Source organism: Sciurus vulgaris (genome assembly GCF_902686455.1).
Source record: "Sciurus vulgaris genome assembly, chromosome: 3".
Taxonomy (NCBI): Eukaryota; Metazoa; Chordata; class Mammalia; order Rodentia; family Sciuridae; genus Sciurus; species Sciurus vulgaris.
This window is the reverse complement of record NC_136463.1, coordinates 95,686,653-95,704,373: the sequence shown is the minus strand read 5'-3', so window position 1 is coordinate 95,704,373 and position 17,721 is coordinate 95,686,653. Positions and strand designations below refer to the sequence as shown.

Genomic DNA, 17,721 nt, shown 5'->3' with positions numbered 1-17,721 from the left:
TTAAGCTTCTTTTTACCCAAATATTCATCCTTACCTTCTACCTCCTAATTTCTCTGTGTGTATACTTTATTTCACATTGTCAAGGTAAAAGAGACTTTTAAAATTTATTTTATAAAATTTATGGATTTTGTGATTTTTCAGGCCAAGGAAATTTCTAATAGAGAAAAGCAGCATATATATATTCACTTTTAACACAAATAATATACACTGTGGTGAATAGACAGAGTAGAAAAAAGATTAAAAATGGATCTTCTATGAAATGTCAAACTCCTCTGAAAGTAAATGTCATTGTGAAATGAGGAAGTACATTTTGTTTGGTGAAGATCATATATATCTTTATTTTAGAGCCAGACTCTGAACAAGACTAACAGAAAACTTCAAAAATAATTTCTGCAGATTCATAATTCCTCAATAGGGAATCATTATTTGATTGTGTCTTCTAATTTTGCTTCCCAGGCTTCAGTATTCTAAATTTCTCTCTTTTCTGTTTTTTTTTTTTTTTTTTTTTTTTGGTATTGGGAATTGAACTCAGGGGCACCGAGCCACTGAGACACATCCCCAACCTATTTTGTACTTTATTTAGAGACAGAGTCTCACTGAGTTTCTCTTTTGCTGAGGCTGGCTTTGAACTCGAAATTCTCCTGTCTCAGCCTCCTGAGCCACTGGGATTATAGGCATGCCACCATGTCCAGTCTCTCTCTTTTTATATGACGTTTTAAGTAAAAATGTGGTTCTTAAGTATTCTTCCTGATTAAAACAAATTCTGTTATTTTGACAATGGTTTGTATTTTGAACAATTTAATTTGGGAGGACTTTATTTTGAATGATTCCTGGGTGATAATTGTGCTGGGTGGAGGGGGATCGTGGGGGTAAAGGAAAGCAATAATAAAATTGATATTGGAAAGAAATGTAGTATGTTATTGTAAACATCCAGTAAAAAAAAAAAAATCCACTCTTCCGATGAGTTTGGGTCTTTTTAAGGGAATGACACATAAACATCAATGTGTTAAGTACCTATAGGCATAAAATTTTGTTTTCAAACTAAAACCTCCTAAACAAACATATTTGGTCTGTATCCACCCCATTGTTGCCTTGCTTAATGTGTATTTCTTTTCCTGGTTAGTTTTAAAATAAATCAAAGTTAAAAAGGATTACTAAATGCACTTGGAATATTTATTTTATGTCTCCATCCCACACATTTTTAAAGAATGACAGTCTGGAATATACTTAGAGCTGAGTAGTCAGCACAGTGAGAAGTTCAAAAGCAAGTCCTATGAGAGCCATGTTGAAGGAACATGGTATGTAACTTGGAAACAGAGGGAATATGCAAACTGTTGTCAAAATTTTATGTAGAGTTGTTACAGAGAAGAGGAATTTGGCTTGTTTTAGGGCTTATTTTAGAAAAGTCTAAGAAAGAATTTTCTCATTGTGAAATCTGTTCTAAGATGATCTCAACCAATATTTTTTTCCTTTTTTATAATTGACCCATAATACACATATTTTTGGGGAACCAGGTGATGTTCTGATATATGTGTACATTGTTATGATGTTCAAGCAGAATAGATATATGGTGGTAAAAACATTCAAACTTGTTTCATTTAGCTTTTTAAAAATATACAATCCATTATTCTTATGTGTACCTACCGTGCAATAGTACACCCGAGCTTATTTCCCCTAGCTCTTCCACCTAAAGCAAACTGCCTTGTTTGTTTTTCTAGATTCTTCTTGCTCTTGGAACCAATTTGCTTGTTCTGCACAAAAATGCATTTCTAAACACTGGATTTGTGATGGAGAAGATGATTGTGGGGATGGATTAGATGAAAGTGACAGCATTTGTGGTCAGTAGTTTACTTTGTGATCTTAGTTTTTAGCCACTCTGTATGCTTTTTGCTGTCTTTGTTTTCTAATATATGAAAATTATCACTAAATTTACAGGACCATATCTATGTAGCCATATTTATTATTTTTATGATAATCTATTGTTCTACTGATTTTATATATACAGTCATTATTTAATACATAAGATTTTTCCACAGTATTGCCACAATTAGTGTTTTTGGACTTTTATTTCTAGTTTTCAATAACTTCTTTGCAATAAATTCAATGATTAAGATTGCTGGATCAAATGGTTAAACACTGGACTGGGGATATGGTCAGTGATAGAGCATTTGCTTAGCATGCACAAAGCCCTGGGTTCAGTCTCCTGCACCATACACACACACACACACACACACACACACACACACACACACAAATCAAACACTTCTTTTGATGACTCTTGATGTATATTGGCAAGATGCCTTCCAAAATTAGCAGATGAACTCATATGCCACAAATGACATATGTTGTTCATGTGACTCTGTGTGTGTGTGTTTTATACTGAATTGTTTTAAATGACAGGTAAAGGAGGGCAACTGCTATATATGATTTTAAAATGTAAAAAATTCAGTGTTCTAGAATTGGAGGTATTAGTTTCAAACATCTATATTTACCTATTGTATGTCAACTGCAAACACACTGAAATTGCTTTCTAATAATCACAAATATTTACTAGTTTAAATGGAATTATTAACTGAATTTCTTAAGGAGTAAAAGAAGGAAACAATCTAATAATGTCCACAAATTTTTTATAATTCTTCAGCTAATAATTTATTAACATGTTTATCCATCTGTCTATGTGATACATTTTCTAGTATGTGTTTTTAGCTATAGGTGTATATTCTTCACTCATTACACTCATCCTATTTGGTAGCTTGTTAGTGGAGCTAATTTTGGAAAGAGAAGAACCTGAACTACTGGACAAGGTACATAGAGATAAGTACATTTAGCACCTTGTTCAGATTTCAATTTACTGTTTAGGTCACAGTCACACAGAGGGATTACTTTATAGTACTTGGGCTAAACTCAATTTCTCTATAAATAATATAAAATTGGTGACATCTTCTGAAAGCAGATAATTTATTTTCTTGTCTTTAAGTCAATGGAAATCTACCTTTTCTTTATACAGATAAGACAATTTAGAGTTACAGGACAAATAGAAATGTAGAATGATCAGTATCAGAGAACTTTGAACATGGAAAAAACTAATAATCAAGTAGCTGACTGCTTAGCCTCTTTTGTTGCCCTTTGCTATTAAATCTTTAACTTTAACAAGAAAATGTACCTATTTTCAATGGATATACCTGTTTTCAGTATTTAAATCATCATGCAGTACATGACTGCATTGATAACTGTGGGCTGAGTGGACTCTATGTAATAGAGGAACCAAGACTGTGAATTTATACAGTTTAGACTGTTAAATGTATTAAACAGCAATTACAGTGTGTTTGTAGTTGGCATGTAGTAGATGAATACACACATTGGCACTAATACTTCTAATTCTCTGTTTTCCCACGTGTATTTTTAAGTTGTAGGATCATAAGAAACTTAACTTCATTGCTGATTGCTTGGGTTACTTACCTATTGAAGAAGTACAAAAAGATCTATCTACATACCTGTTGTGATTATTTAATGGACCAGTGTGCTGTGTATCTACAAGTTTATTGCCATTCTTTCTTTGTTTCATTTCTCTCACCTTCTTCCTTTCATCAAAGTGCTGTTGTCATGTTTGAATATATATCAGTATCCTGATAATGCTTCTAAAAAGATAATAAAATGACAATTGACCTGTTTGTCAACGACAATTAAAACACCGACTCTATTAATTTACTTACATATTATATTTTATATACCAACTATCAATCTAATATACCATAAAATCTACTTTAGATTAGACCTCAGTTACCAAACTAAATCTAGTACTTTTAGAATAGAAAAGGAACCTTACAAATAATTTGTCTCTGTAGGTCCCAACACTTACTGTACAAAAGATCCTTCTCAAAAATCTGTTTAAAATGTAGCTTCTCAATCCCCACCTTAGATGTTCTGATGAGGAATGTGAATATGTTCTTTTTTAAAATGCACATGGTGATTTTGAAATGGGATATTGAGGATCCCATTTTACAAAATGATAGTCTAATCTACCTCCATCTTTTGATAAATAGAAAATAGAAACTGAGAGACAAAAACTAAATTGGCCTGAAGTTACTCAGCTAACTAGTAATGACAGAGGTCAGAATTTAGATTTCCGAAATAGTAAACAGGATAGTGACTCTTACCAATCGATTTTTGTTATTGAGTAAGGACACAAGACAGATCAAGTAGAATTCCATTAGCTTGTCCTTCTCGTCCCTTGGGATTCTTTTCCCTGAGGAAGATGATGTGTCTCCAGATGGCAGTGCCAACTGTGGAATGAAGCCATGAGTTTTTTTCTTTGGTCCATTTTCTTTCCAATTGAATTCAATGTGTTGGCATGTTCTTAATGCAGAATCTATTGAACACTATCAAGGGAGATAGCAAATTAACTGTAAAGAACCTTATGCCATTTTATAGCAGGAGATATCTTTGTAATTATGTAGTCATACCCCTCATTTTAAAGACAGGGAAATTCAGACAGCAGTCTCCTCCAAGGTCACTCAGAATTAGATTTCTCCATGGCCAAATCAGTGCTTCTCTATTATGACTACCTTGGGAACAAATTGAAAGGATAATAATGGAAGGTAACATGGAGTTCCACATTGATTAAAACTTTCTTAGTAGGAAAATATAGTTTAAAAAAATCTCAAACTCAGTAATAGAAGTATTCCAGAAATTAAAACATTGAATTGAGAATATAATAGTGAAAATGACATTTATGTTCTTAGAGTATGCTTGACGAGATCGATAATAGAGTAGTAATATAAAAATAATTTCTGTAGGAGGAGAATTTTATTATAGAAGCTAATAAAGACAGAATAGTTAGCAGGCAAATTCATTTTTGAATGAAAGGAACATTTATTTAATGGATTATTTTCTGATTTCTTTCAGTAATAGACACCAGGTTAAACCTCATTCTGTTGGAGCATTGACCCTAAATTAAATCAGCAAATCTGAATTACCTGGGGAATTTTCAATACGCTATCCTTCCTGTCCTCCAAAAGAAGTGCACACCAGAAACAGCCACGTTTATGTGGGAGAAGATCTCCAGGGCTTTGTTTTTGTATTTGTTTTATCTTTTATCCCTGCTAGGGAATTTTATTTTGGTAAACCACTGCTATCAATTTTGAAAATATTGCTTTGGAAAGCATTTTCTACTCATAAAAACTATATGGCTAAAAAGTAAGAGGCTAATAATCATTTGATTAAAGTGTATTGGTCTTTGCTTTAAATGACCAGAAGCAAATATTTTTCATCTATGAAGTCATTCATATTTTCTTCCTAGAGATGACAAATTTGCAGGGGTTGTGGGTACATAAGCAGTTGATGAACTATTTTTCTATATTTTTACTGAAGTCTTATAGTGGTACATAATGATGAGATTTGTTGCTGTATGCTCATATATGCACACAATATAACAGTATAACTTGGTCAATATAGTAAATATTTTTTAATAATTCTAAACTTATCTTTTTAAAACACCTATTCTGGACAGCTTTTTTTATAAGAAAGTGAAATTTTAAAAGTTAACTGGAAGATCATATTTATTTGATTATATAAAATGTTTTATAGTTCATTTGTTGATATAAAATACTTTCTTAAAATTTTTGTATACAAAATGTTTTATACAGGTAAATAAAACCCTCTACATATTCAGAGTATTACTATTCAAAGGTCTAGGAAAATATCAGAAGAGGGGGTCATTTGACCTACGATCATCCTATGGTCATATTAGGAAGAAAATAGAAAACAACTATGACTTTGAATTTACAGTTCAAATCAACAATCATTTTTGTTTTGTATTGTTTTGCTTTTATTTTTGCTATAAATGTTTGAAAACATTATCATATAGCTAAAGGATTATTGAATTGATAGAGCAAAGGTAGATTTTATTTATTACAGGTATAGAAACAAAAGGAAGATGAACACATTTTATTCTTTTTAACAACATATTTAGGAAGAACAATAATGACATTAGTGGTAAAAAGAAGGTGCTTAAGAAGGAAAAGGGTTTTGGAATTCCAACTCCACTTGTAGATCCCTGGGCAATTGTGACTTTGCAAGTTTTTTAAGTTGTTCAAGTTTATGCTTCTTTTTCTGTGAAAGGATATGAATAGGGATTTTTCCGAATTAAATGCGTTTCTATGTTAACCACTTATCATATAGTAAGTAATAAAAATGATGTTTCCTTTATTATTACTGTTGTGGTTACTATCCTTATAAGTTCAGGTCTTTCAAAATGTTGTTCCAAGGATTTATAATTCTATGACATTTCTATGATTTACAAGGAAAGAAGAAATTATTTTCTACTATGAGCTTTAATAAACGTAACACAAGTTGGGAAAGAATGTACTCTTAGATGAAAATTTGTGGACATCTATAGGGAACAGAATAATGGTGATGACTCAAAATAATTACAGTCTCTTCTTTGTGAGCAGTATTGTTCTGCTTCCCTCTTCATTAGAAAATGTAACAGTGGACATTTTCTAGCGTGTGATCCTCACAGCATGTTTCCTTTGTGTTTAAGGTGCCATCACCTGTGCTGCTGACATGTTCAGCTGCCAGGGCTCCCATGCCTGCGTGCCCCGACACTGGCTTTGTGATGGTGAACGGGACTGTCCCAATGGAAGTGATGAGCTTTCCACAGCTGGCTGCGGTATGGAGATTTACCAGCTACTGTCAAAGAAAACTGTTGGCAAAATCCTTGGATGTTTAGTTCACAGTACTTGCCACTTCACATTTTCCTTCACTTTCCTAATCCCTGGACCCTTAGGTAGTATTAGATCTAATCAGGTGGGATGTCGTTACCATGGTAATTCAGCAGCCCCTCTAATTATTATTCAGTGTTTCAGATGTGCAGTGGTATTACCCACTCTAAAACCACTTAGATGACTGCAGATTTGTCATTGCATTTCTGAGATAGTGTAACTACGTTACGTGTGTGAGTGTAGTAGATTTGGCATTTTCTTTTTAATGCCTGCCAACCCCCCATTAAAGCTTTCAGATTGCCTATGACAGATACTCTGTAAATAGCTGCTCTGATCTTAGATAACAACTGATCAGGAGGTCAGTAAACACCTATTAGTGCTACAGATAGGGTATTAACCCTTGGGTCAGGTAAAAATAGTATGGATATAGCTGAATGAAGCTAGAGATCATAGGACCACCTTTGGAGGTCAGACAATTTACTAAGTTTCTGATTCTAGGTCACCTCAGGAAATTTTCAGGGAATTACTCAATAACAAAAATTTAGATAAATTCCTTTGCATGATTGGGAGGATGAAAGGACTGAATATTTGATTGCAGATCCCAAGGTCACGCAGGGGATCTGTTGAGCTGAGCAATTTATCAGAAATAGTTCTGCAAATTCTGCTCCTCAAAGTATATTCTGCCAATCATCTCACAAATGGTCTATTTTCATGTCTTTAAAACATTGTATTTGAAGTTCTAAGGTAAGTGTGTGTGTACATCAGGGACAGTTAAAGCACAAAAGAAAACGAAAACTTTGAGATAGGCCTATTTGCACAGAACTCATGCTATTGTTGTAGAATAATTCACTTTGATCTTGAAACTGATATGTGTGTCTATAAAGGTCGATGGGGCCACTGAGGGCTACATAATAAAGGTTTAAGCATCAATTCAGGGATCCAGATGGTCCCAGTATGTTGTTGCTATTGTAGCAAGTTAACACTCTGGGAAGCATATTAACACTTTTGGACCACATGGGTACTATTAAGTAAATTATGCTAAAATGTAGCAAATTGCACTCAAGTGACCTGCAAGTGTTAATGCCAAATAAGTCACTGTAGCTCACTGTTTTAAAGAAGAATGCTTGTATTAGAATAGGCATAATTCACTTGAGTTATAAAAACTGTCACACAGTTCAGTTAGAGGTGCTATTACTAACACTGTCTTGTATTTTGATATTAATGTCATTCATATGTGACTTCTTTATAGTTTTTAAAAATAAATTTATTGAAAGTAAATTATACTTGATTACATTCAAATAATCCTTTCTGTTTTACCTACTCTTAGCTCTATGTCAGTAATTATTGAGATGAAAACAGAGATAGCTTGGTTCATGTAGTCTGAGGCTGCCTAAAGATGAAGGACTGAAAAGCATGTGAAAAAATAATTATAATACCATAAGTGTTAGAATGTTGTGTGTAAAAGATACAAGATCACCACAATGGCAGCACTAGATTGCCTCCATTGCCCATTATATGTCAATTATTGTGATAGGTGTTTTTTTATTTACATTAATGAATTCTCACAACATCACTGTCAAGTGTTTTTGGGTATCTGCCAAAAATAATTATTATATAGATAGGAATTTAAAGAGCACCTGGGAATCTATTGAATATCTGACATGAGATCTGCTTCACATACCATAGCTAGTCCTTATGAGAAATTTACCAGACATATTTTATTATCCTCATTAAACAGATAAAGAAACAGATGTCCCAAGGAGGTAGATAGCTTCCTTGAGGATACAAATCCAGTGGGCAGAGCCACTTTCTGCAAACTGTCACTCTTTTCAGGTTTCTACAATAATATAGTAGATTGTTGGCATTTGAAATGTCCTAAACCTTGAATCCTATCATAGACTTTACCTTTAAATATAAGAAAAGATTCCTGAAAAACTTAAATGATCCTTTCCAGTCTTCTATGACTCTTTGTGTATGATATTAAAGTTTATGTCCTGTGCACCTGCTTTATTTTACATCTGGATTCACCATTGGTTAGGGACTTACTGGAGTACTACGTGGATGGCTTGGTATTCCTAAAGGATTAATGTTCTATTGCATGGATCAAATTTCTGAATTCTCTGTGGTATGATGGGGCTCATTGCATCAGAGATCTTACCCACAGAATTCAACACCCCATTAATAAACTTACCCCAGAGTTGCATTTTCTTTTAAAAAAAATAACTTTCTCAACTCTCTTGGATTATTTTTCACTTGTCATAATTAGCACTTGGTGATCTTTTCAGTTCCACTTTTCAATGAGGAAGCAACATTTTTATCACATAACCAGCATGACTGCAAGCACCAGGAGAGTAAAGACCCAGCCATGTTATTAGCCAAGTTTTGTCTAACAAAAGAACATTTGAATTCGTTCTTAAAAAGCTTACTCATTGCTACATGGCTTCAAATGTCAGGGTCATTCTGGAGTAAGAGTAGAATTTATTAATACTAAAACTTTGAAATATATACATAGCATTTAACATTCATACATTCCACTACACACATGCCATTGTTAACTAATATGTTATATTGTAAATTAAGCAGAATTTTATTCTTCTTAATAAATAAATTATTAGATATAAATTCATTCCATTTCTAAACTTCTAATATGGGAGAAGATACAATATGTGCTCCTCTAACTCTACATCTTGTAATGTTTTTCTTAGCTCCTAATAACACATGTGATGAGAGCACCTTCATGTGCCGTAATAAAGTGTGCATTCCCAAGCAGTTCCTTTGTGACCATGATGACGACTGCGGGGACGGCTCGGATGAGTCTCTGCAGTGTGGTGAGTATGTCCAAGGATCAGTTTCTCAGCAGAGAGACTTTACAGATGACCCTGGGTTTGCACAAATCATATCAAACACAAATTTCTTTTTTGTTTTTTGTAAAACACATTTCTTAATAATACTAAGTACCAGTAAATTCAGTAATACACAGTTACACCACAAGTAACTTCTTTAACATGTAACGTTATTTTACATGCATTTGGAATTCATGCTCACCCATAGTGTATTCATAACACTCAATTACCATGTTGGAAAATCTCTATAGAAATATCTTTGTTTTGTAGTATTTCGAAGTATAATACATAGCTAGGTTGTTCATTGTTATAACCAGATCAGATATTTGAGTGAGAAAAAATGTAACTCACCTTTATCAGAAAAGGTTGGTTATTTAACATTTTTCTCCATGTTGTCTTTCTTCATGTCTGATTTGTTAATATTACTACAAATTTATCTTTACATATATATTTAATAATTATGCATAATATATATGCATGTATATAATTTTATTATAAAATCAGTATTAAAATGCCTAAAGTTGAAATCTCATGTGCACACCCTGTTTTTATAAAATATTTAAATATATATGCATGAATAAATATACATAATGTAAATCTATGGACTATATATGGAAGGTAGTAAATTTATGCACTCCTATGTTCTCCCTGTGTGGTATCTACAGCCTTTGGTCTTTCATGTGAATCTCTCCACAGTCAATGGATATCAGTTTTTATGATCTTTTCAACATTAAGTTGTTTATTAAATGGAATATTTTAAAAGCTTCATCATAACTCAAGGTATAAATTGAAAGTGGAGTTATGTCTGAATATCTCCTCTATTCTAGTTTTACTTTGTTGATATGAAGATTAATGAGACATAATTTTCCACTTAAAGAAATCACAATAATCAAAATGCAGTCTGTAAAAAATTAAACAATAAATAAATAATTAAATTTAAAAAAAGAAATCACAAACAAGAACATCAGAAAGACAGTAACATTTTTTTGTCAAATAAAAGGATAAGAACCTCAATACATGGGATCAGAGCTGAGAAAATACTACTTTTTGTTTTTTGTTTTTTTCAACCCAGGGGTGCTCTACCACTGAGTTGTATCTACAGTCCTTTAAGACAGAGTGTCCCTAAGTTGCTGAGGTTCTCAGTAAATTGCTGAGGCTGGACTTAAACTTGTAATCCTCTTGTCTCAGCCTCAGTTTCACAGGGATTAAAGGCATATTCCCATGCTTTCAGCTCAATAAAATGGTTCTTTAAGGAGGCACTAAAGAATACAAGCAAAGAATGTTTGGTTGAGGAAATCATACTTAGCTTATAAAGAGCATTACATGGTGGTTAATAATATTGGTCTGTTGCCAGGTAGCCTGGATTCCTGAATCTATCACTAAGTAGCTGTGTGACCTTGAGAACATACTTTACCTCCCTGTATCTAAATGTACTCATTTATAAAATACGTTTATTAATAATGTTTAACTTATACAGCCAAAAAAATTAAATGAGTTAATATGTGTTCAGTATTTAGAACATTTCTAGACACATAGTAAATCCTAGTTGTATTTATAAAACCTCTAAGTTGATGTGGTTAAGGAATAGCAATTAGTCTTCTGTATATTTAGGAAGTTACTTTATATTAGGTAGAGGGGAATGAAGGGGGGGAAGAGATATGAGAGTAGGAATGATAGTAGAGTAAAACAGACATTATCACCCCATGTACATATATGACTACATGACAGATGTGATCCTATAATATGTATAATCAGAAAAAGGAGAGATTATACTCCATTTTGTATGATCTATCAAAATGTATAAATGCATTCTACTGTCATATACAACAAATTAGAACAAATATATAAAAAAGAAGTTCAATTGGAGCTAGATTAGAAAAAGTCTGAAATATGATGACATATCATTTGTATTTAATTATTTTACCCCTGAGGTCAGCATACATTTCGAAACAAGAGAATGGAAAGTCACAGTCAAATCTATGTTCTAGATCCATCTTTGTCTGCAGAGCATAGGAAACACTGCCTAAGAGGAAGAGAACCATGGAAGAAAATAAACTGGTTAGCACATTGCTGAGATAGTATTACTGGTTAATATTGTGGTTAAGAACCAGATTAAGGATGGTGAAATAGAAGGTATGGAAGGTGTCCGAGTTGATTTTCTGTTGAAGGTGGGGAATAAATGAGAACTTTTAGCTTAGGTGACTTGGGGTGTTGTTATTAATGAGCTTTGGAACATAGGAGGTTGAGGTTCAGGTTTTCTGATGCAGGAGGAGAGATGCAATAAAGAATTTATTTTGAATATTTTTAAATATGCAACATTAATGAGGCAATCATATATCACTACATAGTTAGTGAAAATATAGTTCTACCAGAAACAATAAGAATCAGTTATGTTGATTTGATGGTCATCAGCATAAAGGTGACATTTAAGTAATACAAGAAATGAGAAAACCAGACAATGTGGATAGTAGAAAATAATAAACCAAAAGTTGAAATCATGGCTTCACCTACATTATGTTAGGGTAGAATACCAGAGGACTTCCTGGAGAAAGAGGAAAGAAGGGAGCAGCAAAACCAAAGTTGAAAAGAGAGTGGTTTATAAATATTAAACCAAGAAGCTATTTTCAAGGAAGTATGGTCAACAGCATCAAATGGTGCTGAAAATACACATAGAATTTTGAGACACCTTTGAATTTGACACTTGCCACTTGGTATATATTCACTTCAAGAGGAATTTGAGAAGTAAATGTTATAGAAGTGAGTTATTGATTGATTAAGGATGATCTGGGAGAGAAGTGAAAACAAGCTTGAGTAGTAACTGAAAAAAGAGGAATGTGTACCAAGCAATATATAGATGAACTTTCATTGTTATTGAGAAGGGCAAGACTTGCATGTATTAATCAAATGAGGAGAAGTAATTAGTGAAGAACAACTGAGAGGGAAGAAAGATTATGGAAACTGTAAATATTTTTGAACTATTTAATTATGTCTTTCCAAGATTATAATTTTTGCAATTAGGTACTCATTACCAAATTATTTTCCATTGGAATTTTGTTTATTTTTTAAGTCATAAAGACTCTCCCAGATTTATGAGAAAGTTTTAATAGAAGTGACAGAGGGAAATATCCGTTCCAAAGTTTAATATTACAAACAGAATGGGGGCAGGGCTTGTGGTGCAGTGGCAGAGAAGCCTGCCTAGCACATGTGAGGAGGCACTGAGTTTGATCCTTAGCACCACATAAAAAATAAAATAAAGGTATTTTGTCCATCTACAACTACACAAATGAACAAATGAACAAACAAAAACCAGAATGGGACTTACTTAAAAACAGGCATAGATACAAATGTTAACAAATGATGGGCTCATTTGTAAATTGAACAAAGCTTTTTAAATGACTTTAAGAATTAATATACAGCATAATTATAAGTTATTTTTCTTGTATCTCTAAGAATAAAAGTTTTGTATTTTCTCACTTAAACAGTTTCTTTATATTTTGCTTCTTCTAAAACATAAACATGCCATTACAGCTTCTAAGAACTACTGCTATAGCCAAGATCAGTTCTTCAAGATTTTCTGGCATTATCCCTCACCTAAGTTTAATTTTGAAGAAAATTTCCAATGATTTCCCTTTTGTTTTCCATTCTAAGAGGAATTCCTGGGATATAGACAATAGGTTAAGGAAGATGGTGTAGTCAAGTGCATTAAATTCTTATTAGCTCATGTAGTAATAATAAGAGAACCTTACTTCCTACTTTAATTTCTAGACATTAACTTACTTCTGAACCACAACTTATCTCTTGCAACTGTGACCATTGCCAACAGAAAGAAATTAAAAATATTTCCCATATAATGCATGGGTAACCATAAGGTTAATTAGGTGTCCTGTGCATTTGAGGGAATGAAGTTTTCATTAGTATGTATTGATTAAATATTATTCAGAATTATTCAGGCTGCTTATTTCTTGTTTTTTAGGATACCGTGAGTGTAGTGCTGAAGAATTTCGTTGTGCTGATGGGCGATGTCTTTTAAATACTCAATGGCAGTGTGATGGGGACTTTGACTGCCCTGACCACTCTGATGAAGCACCTTTAAATCCAAAGTGTAGAAGTGCAGGTACAAAAATGTGTAATACTTGATTATTCCAAAGGTTATTGTTAATGTCAAAACCATGACTGATTATCTATTTAGTGTAGTATTCAATGAAAGAAAATTCAAATTATTAAACATATGATATCTCTAGTGATACCATATAGGATCCTAGTAACCAACTATATTTTGTGGCTAAGTTTTAAAAAATTTAAATCTTTGCCCAAAATATGAAGATTTGAAGCAACGATTCTGATAGATACATTACCTTGTCCCCTTACTCTCCAAAATTCATTTTTAAAAATAGTTTATATGAATACAATTCCCCATATGGGTCTATTTTGAAAGTTCAAACACATAGTGTTGAGGATTTAATGAAGTTATCATATTATCACACTATACTCATAAACTTGTACGATTACCATGAGTAATTTAAAAAATTGAAAATTAAAATTATTAGAAAAGATTTACTGAGAGGTATTCTGTATTATTCATACCTAGGCAAAATGAAATAAATTGCATATCACTTGAACAGAAATATATACATATTAGTTAACGTCCCCAATCACTATTCCAAAAGACTAATATATAGCCATATATTTTAGAATAAACTCAATTACTTTTTTATGCACTTTATGTGTTAATAAACTTCTTTAGGCATATATGATAAGGAATAATGCCCAAGTCATCTGGTTATGAGTAACTGCAAAACCTGAGCTCCTTTCCATAGCTATATTTGGAACAACTATCATTCACCATCAATGTCCTTTTTATGCCCTGACTTAAAAATGTCAATGTTATATATTCTGGAAGAGAAGGTATTTAGGAATATCTATTCTAGATTCTTAATATTTAGTGACATACAATTTCTCAGAGATCTATAACTTGAGGGAAATGTCAAACTACAATTATGCTTTTGAACTCATTCTTCACAACTCAAATGAGACAGCTAGTCCATTAGTTTTATTGTAGGTGCTTATTTTGATTGCTAATTTTCATAGTAAAGCTACATTTGCAGTAAGTGTGAAACATCAGCATACAATTTGCCCTTGATTTTCCACATTTTATGTATAAAATATTGCACTGACTATAGAATATTTTAAGTGTAAATATATTTATTATAATTTTTGACAGATAAGTTATCACAGTTGTGAATATTTTCACCAAATGTAGTCTAAAAAAGGCATGCCCTTTATGTTCCATTTGTTTTATTTTCTTTTTCCAGAACAGTCATGCAACAGTTCATTTTTTATGTGCAAAAATGGCAGGTGCATTCCCAGCGGAGGTCTTTGTGACAATAAGGATGACTGTGGTGATGGTTCAGATGAGAGAAACTGCCATATAAATGAATGTTTGAGTAAGAAAGTCAGTGGATGTTCTCAGGATTGTCAGGACCTGCCCATCAGTTACAAGGTAGGCACTTATCAAAAATAGCAACTTATGTGATTTAATAGAATTTGAGATAGCAAACTACTCTGATATAATTGTAAAACTTAAAAGCCATTATAATATTGTTAGGTAAAACTATTTACAGAATGTCTATAAAAAACAATAATAGTATAGTATAAAAATCATGAGAATACAGTTAAAAAGACAAAAGTAAAAAATATTTTTCAATGTATTGAAAGCATAAAGAAAAGGCAAGGGAAACTCTGCTCAGGAAAGATACAGTGATAATAGCTGTATAATTTTATATGCAATTTTTAACTTCTTATTTCTGCCCTTCTTTTACCCTGTACATCTGTGAAGTTCAATGGGCTAATCATTTATTTAATGTAATACTAGAATATCATAATATCATATTTTTTACATAAGCAAGAAGCAAAAACTAGAAAACATGAGCTATTAGAGTTGAGTGTAGGTACAGTAAAAAAAAAATCATGACTAATAACATAATTGCTTTTTCTCTGTACTGTTTCCCTGAAGAGGGTGATTCACTGGCAAAATTGATAGACAGAAATAGTTTCTAAAAACAACTTTTTTCAGTATGTTGAACTAGTGGATTAAACTAACACAATATAGGAATATAAATTTGTGGGTTAGGATAAAATTAATTATGTAGATACAGAAAACCTCATTAAGAGAAATCCATTTATAGGCTGGGGTGTAGTTCAGCTAGGTACCTGCTTAGTATGTGGAAGCCCCAGGGTTTAGGGCCTAGTATCACTTTTTTAAAAAATGATTTATTTGAAAATTCTTTGTTTCTTTTTCATTTTCTTTTAACTGAGCAGTAGTTCTGTATGAATCAGTGGTAGCATAGAGTGTCTATAAAATACAGTGTACTTATAATTCAGACAATTACTGAAGTTAGGTTTTGCTTTACTGAGTTCTGTATCCCACAGAACTCACCTAGGATCCTATGTACATTTATGAACATGATATTTGTCAAAAGCCCCTTGACAAATTGAAGTGAACTCAAATTTATATATACTAAAGCATAAAGAGTCTGGAGCACAGGTCTTTGGAAGAAGTTTGGCTAAAGCAAAGATGACTTGTTAATGTTATTTAAATATATAAAGTTCCATAATGTAATAGGAAGCATATCAGGTCTGAGTTGTTTCAAATATTGGAATTGGAGTTGGAAGACAGATTCTGTACAACATAAGATAGAATTTTCTATAATTAGAACTTTTTACATTGAAATGAGCTGTCTTACATACATCATCTCTAGAAGTATTTCTGCAGTAGTTAAATGAACTTCTTAAAAGAATGCCAGAGATAAAGAATGCGTGTGAGAGACCAGGCTCCTTTCCCTGCCAGTTCTAATACTCAGTGACAAGTCAGTCCTATATAATGGCAAATTTAGCTAAACAATCAATTCGTTAATTTTAGTCTCAGACCTTTTGGTATAATGATTAACTTAACTGTATCAATAAAGTTTGTACTGTATACCAAATGGGATCCTAATTAGAATAAGTTATACTCTATTTTTGTATGTCAAAATACAATCTACTGTCATGTATATCTAAAAAGAACAAATTAAAAAAAACTAAAAAAAATTTTCACTGTATAAAAATATAAACTAAGAGCTACAATAATCATTCCCCATTGCAGGAAAACAAAAAAGATAAAGGATTAAATACTGGGAATGGCAGTGTACTCAGTGGTAGAATAGTAGTTATATAGCATGGGTAAGGCCCTGGATTAGATCCTCAGCACTGGTGGGGCAGGGGGAAGGAATATCAAGAAAATTTAAGTTTTTAGACACAGTATTTTATTAAGAAGTATTTTATTGAACTTACAGGATCAAAACATGCATGCACTCATTCACAAACACTGTTATTGGAAAAAGGGAGCAAAACAAATGAGCCAGGACAGTTCTTGATGAAAGTGTAGCCATCAGATGATTAATTTTGGCACTAAATATTTTAAAATCCAAGGGCGCAGGAAAAATATTTACACAGATATGTTTTATTATTAAAATTATTACAGATAAAGAGTTAAAATTTTAAATCAGGTTTATGAATAATTCTTTAGTTCTATTGCATAAGCATATATTCTATATGACAAATTTCAAAGTATATCTCTTTTTCTTGTGTGAATTTATTGTCTATCATAACAATCATGGTAGTAGAACATAAAACTTATAGAACATAAAATGGATACCTTATGACAGGACATCAAAACTTAGATATGTACTTAAAATTCTAACACATAGATACTTAGTGCACAGTAATACTATTATTTGCTGAAAGAAAATATCCATCCAGAAAAACATACTAAATTATACTTTTTAATCACTTAAAAGATTCCTTACACAGAAATAATTGTTTATTGTATCAGCATGTACTTTTTCTTCTCTAAAGGGTTCATACAATGAAGTGTCAATTCTAGCTGAAATAGACAAAAGTATTTAATCATTCAAAGTGTGTGTATATGAAACCTAAAGTGCTGTAAATAATATTCTTAAATGTGTGCATGCATGTCAAAACTAATATATAAAACAAAACATCTATTGGAAGAAGCAAGACTAGTGCAAAAATGTAAGATGGGAAATAGAATCATAAATAAAAGTTTTAAACAAAGTATCAAACCTAGTATTTTACATATTTTGTGTGTGTGTGTGTGT

At 32.2% G+C, this 17,721-nt stretch overlaps 1 protein-coding gene across 5 annotated transcripts in view; it reads left to right on the top strand.

Moving 5' to 3' along the window:
* The window catches only part of LRP1B (LDL receptor related protein 1B), a 1,899,381-nt gene that overhangs the window by 1,626,436 nt on the left and 255,224 nt on the right, over positions 1–17,721 (top strand). For all 5 annotated transcript variants that reach the window (XM_079135584.1, XM_079135585.1, XM_079135582.1 and 2 more), the window contains exons 51-55: positions 1,719–1,838; positions 6,542–6,670; positions 9,428–9,550; positions 13,539–13,679; positions 14,878–15,065. In XM_079135584.1, coding sequence (XP_078991710.1) covers positions 1,719–1,838; positions 6,542–6,670; positions 9,428–9,550; positions 13,539–13,679; positions 14,878–15,065 — 701 coding nt within the window. The remainder of the gene's footprint in view (positions 1–1,718; positions 1,839–6,541; positions 6,671–9,427; positions 9,551–13,538; positions 13,680–14,877; positions 15,066–17,721) is intronic.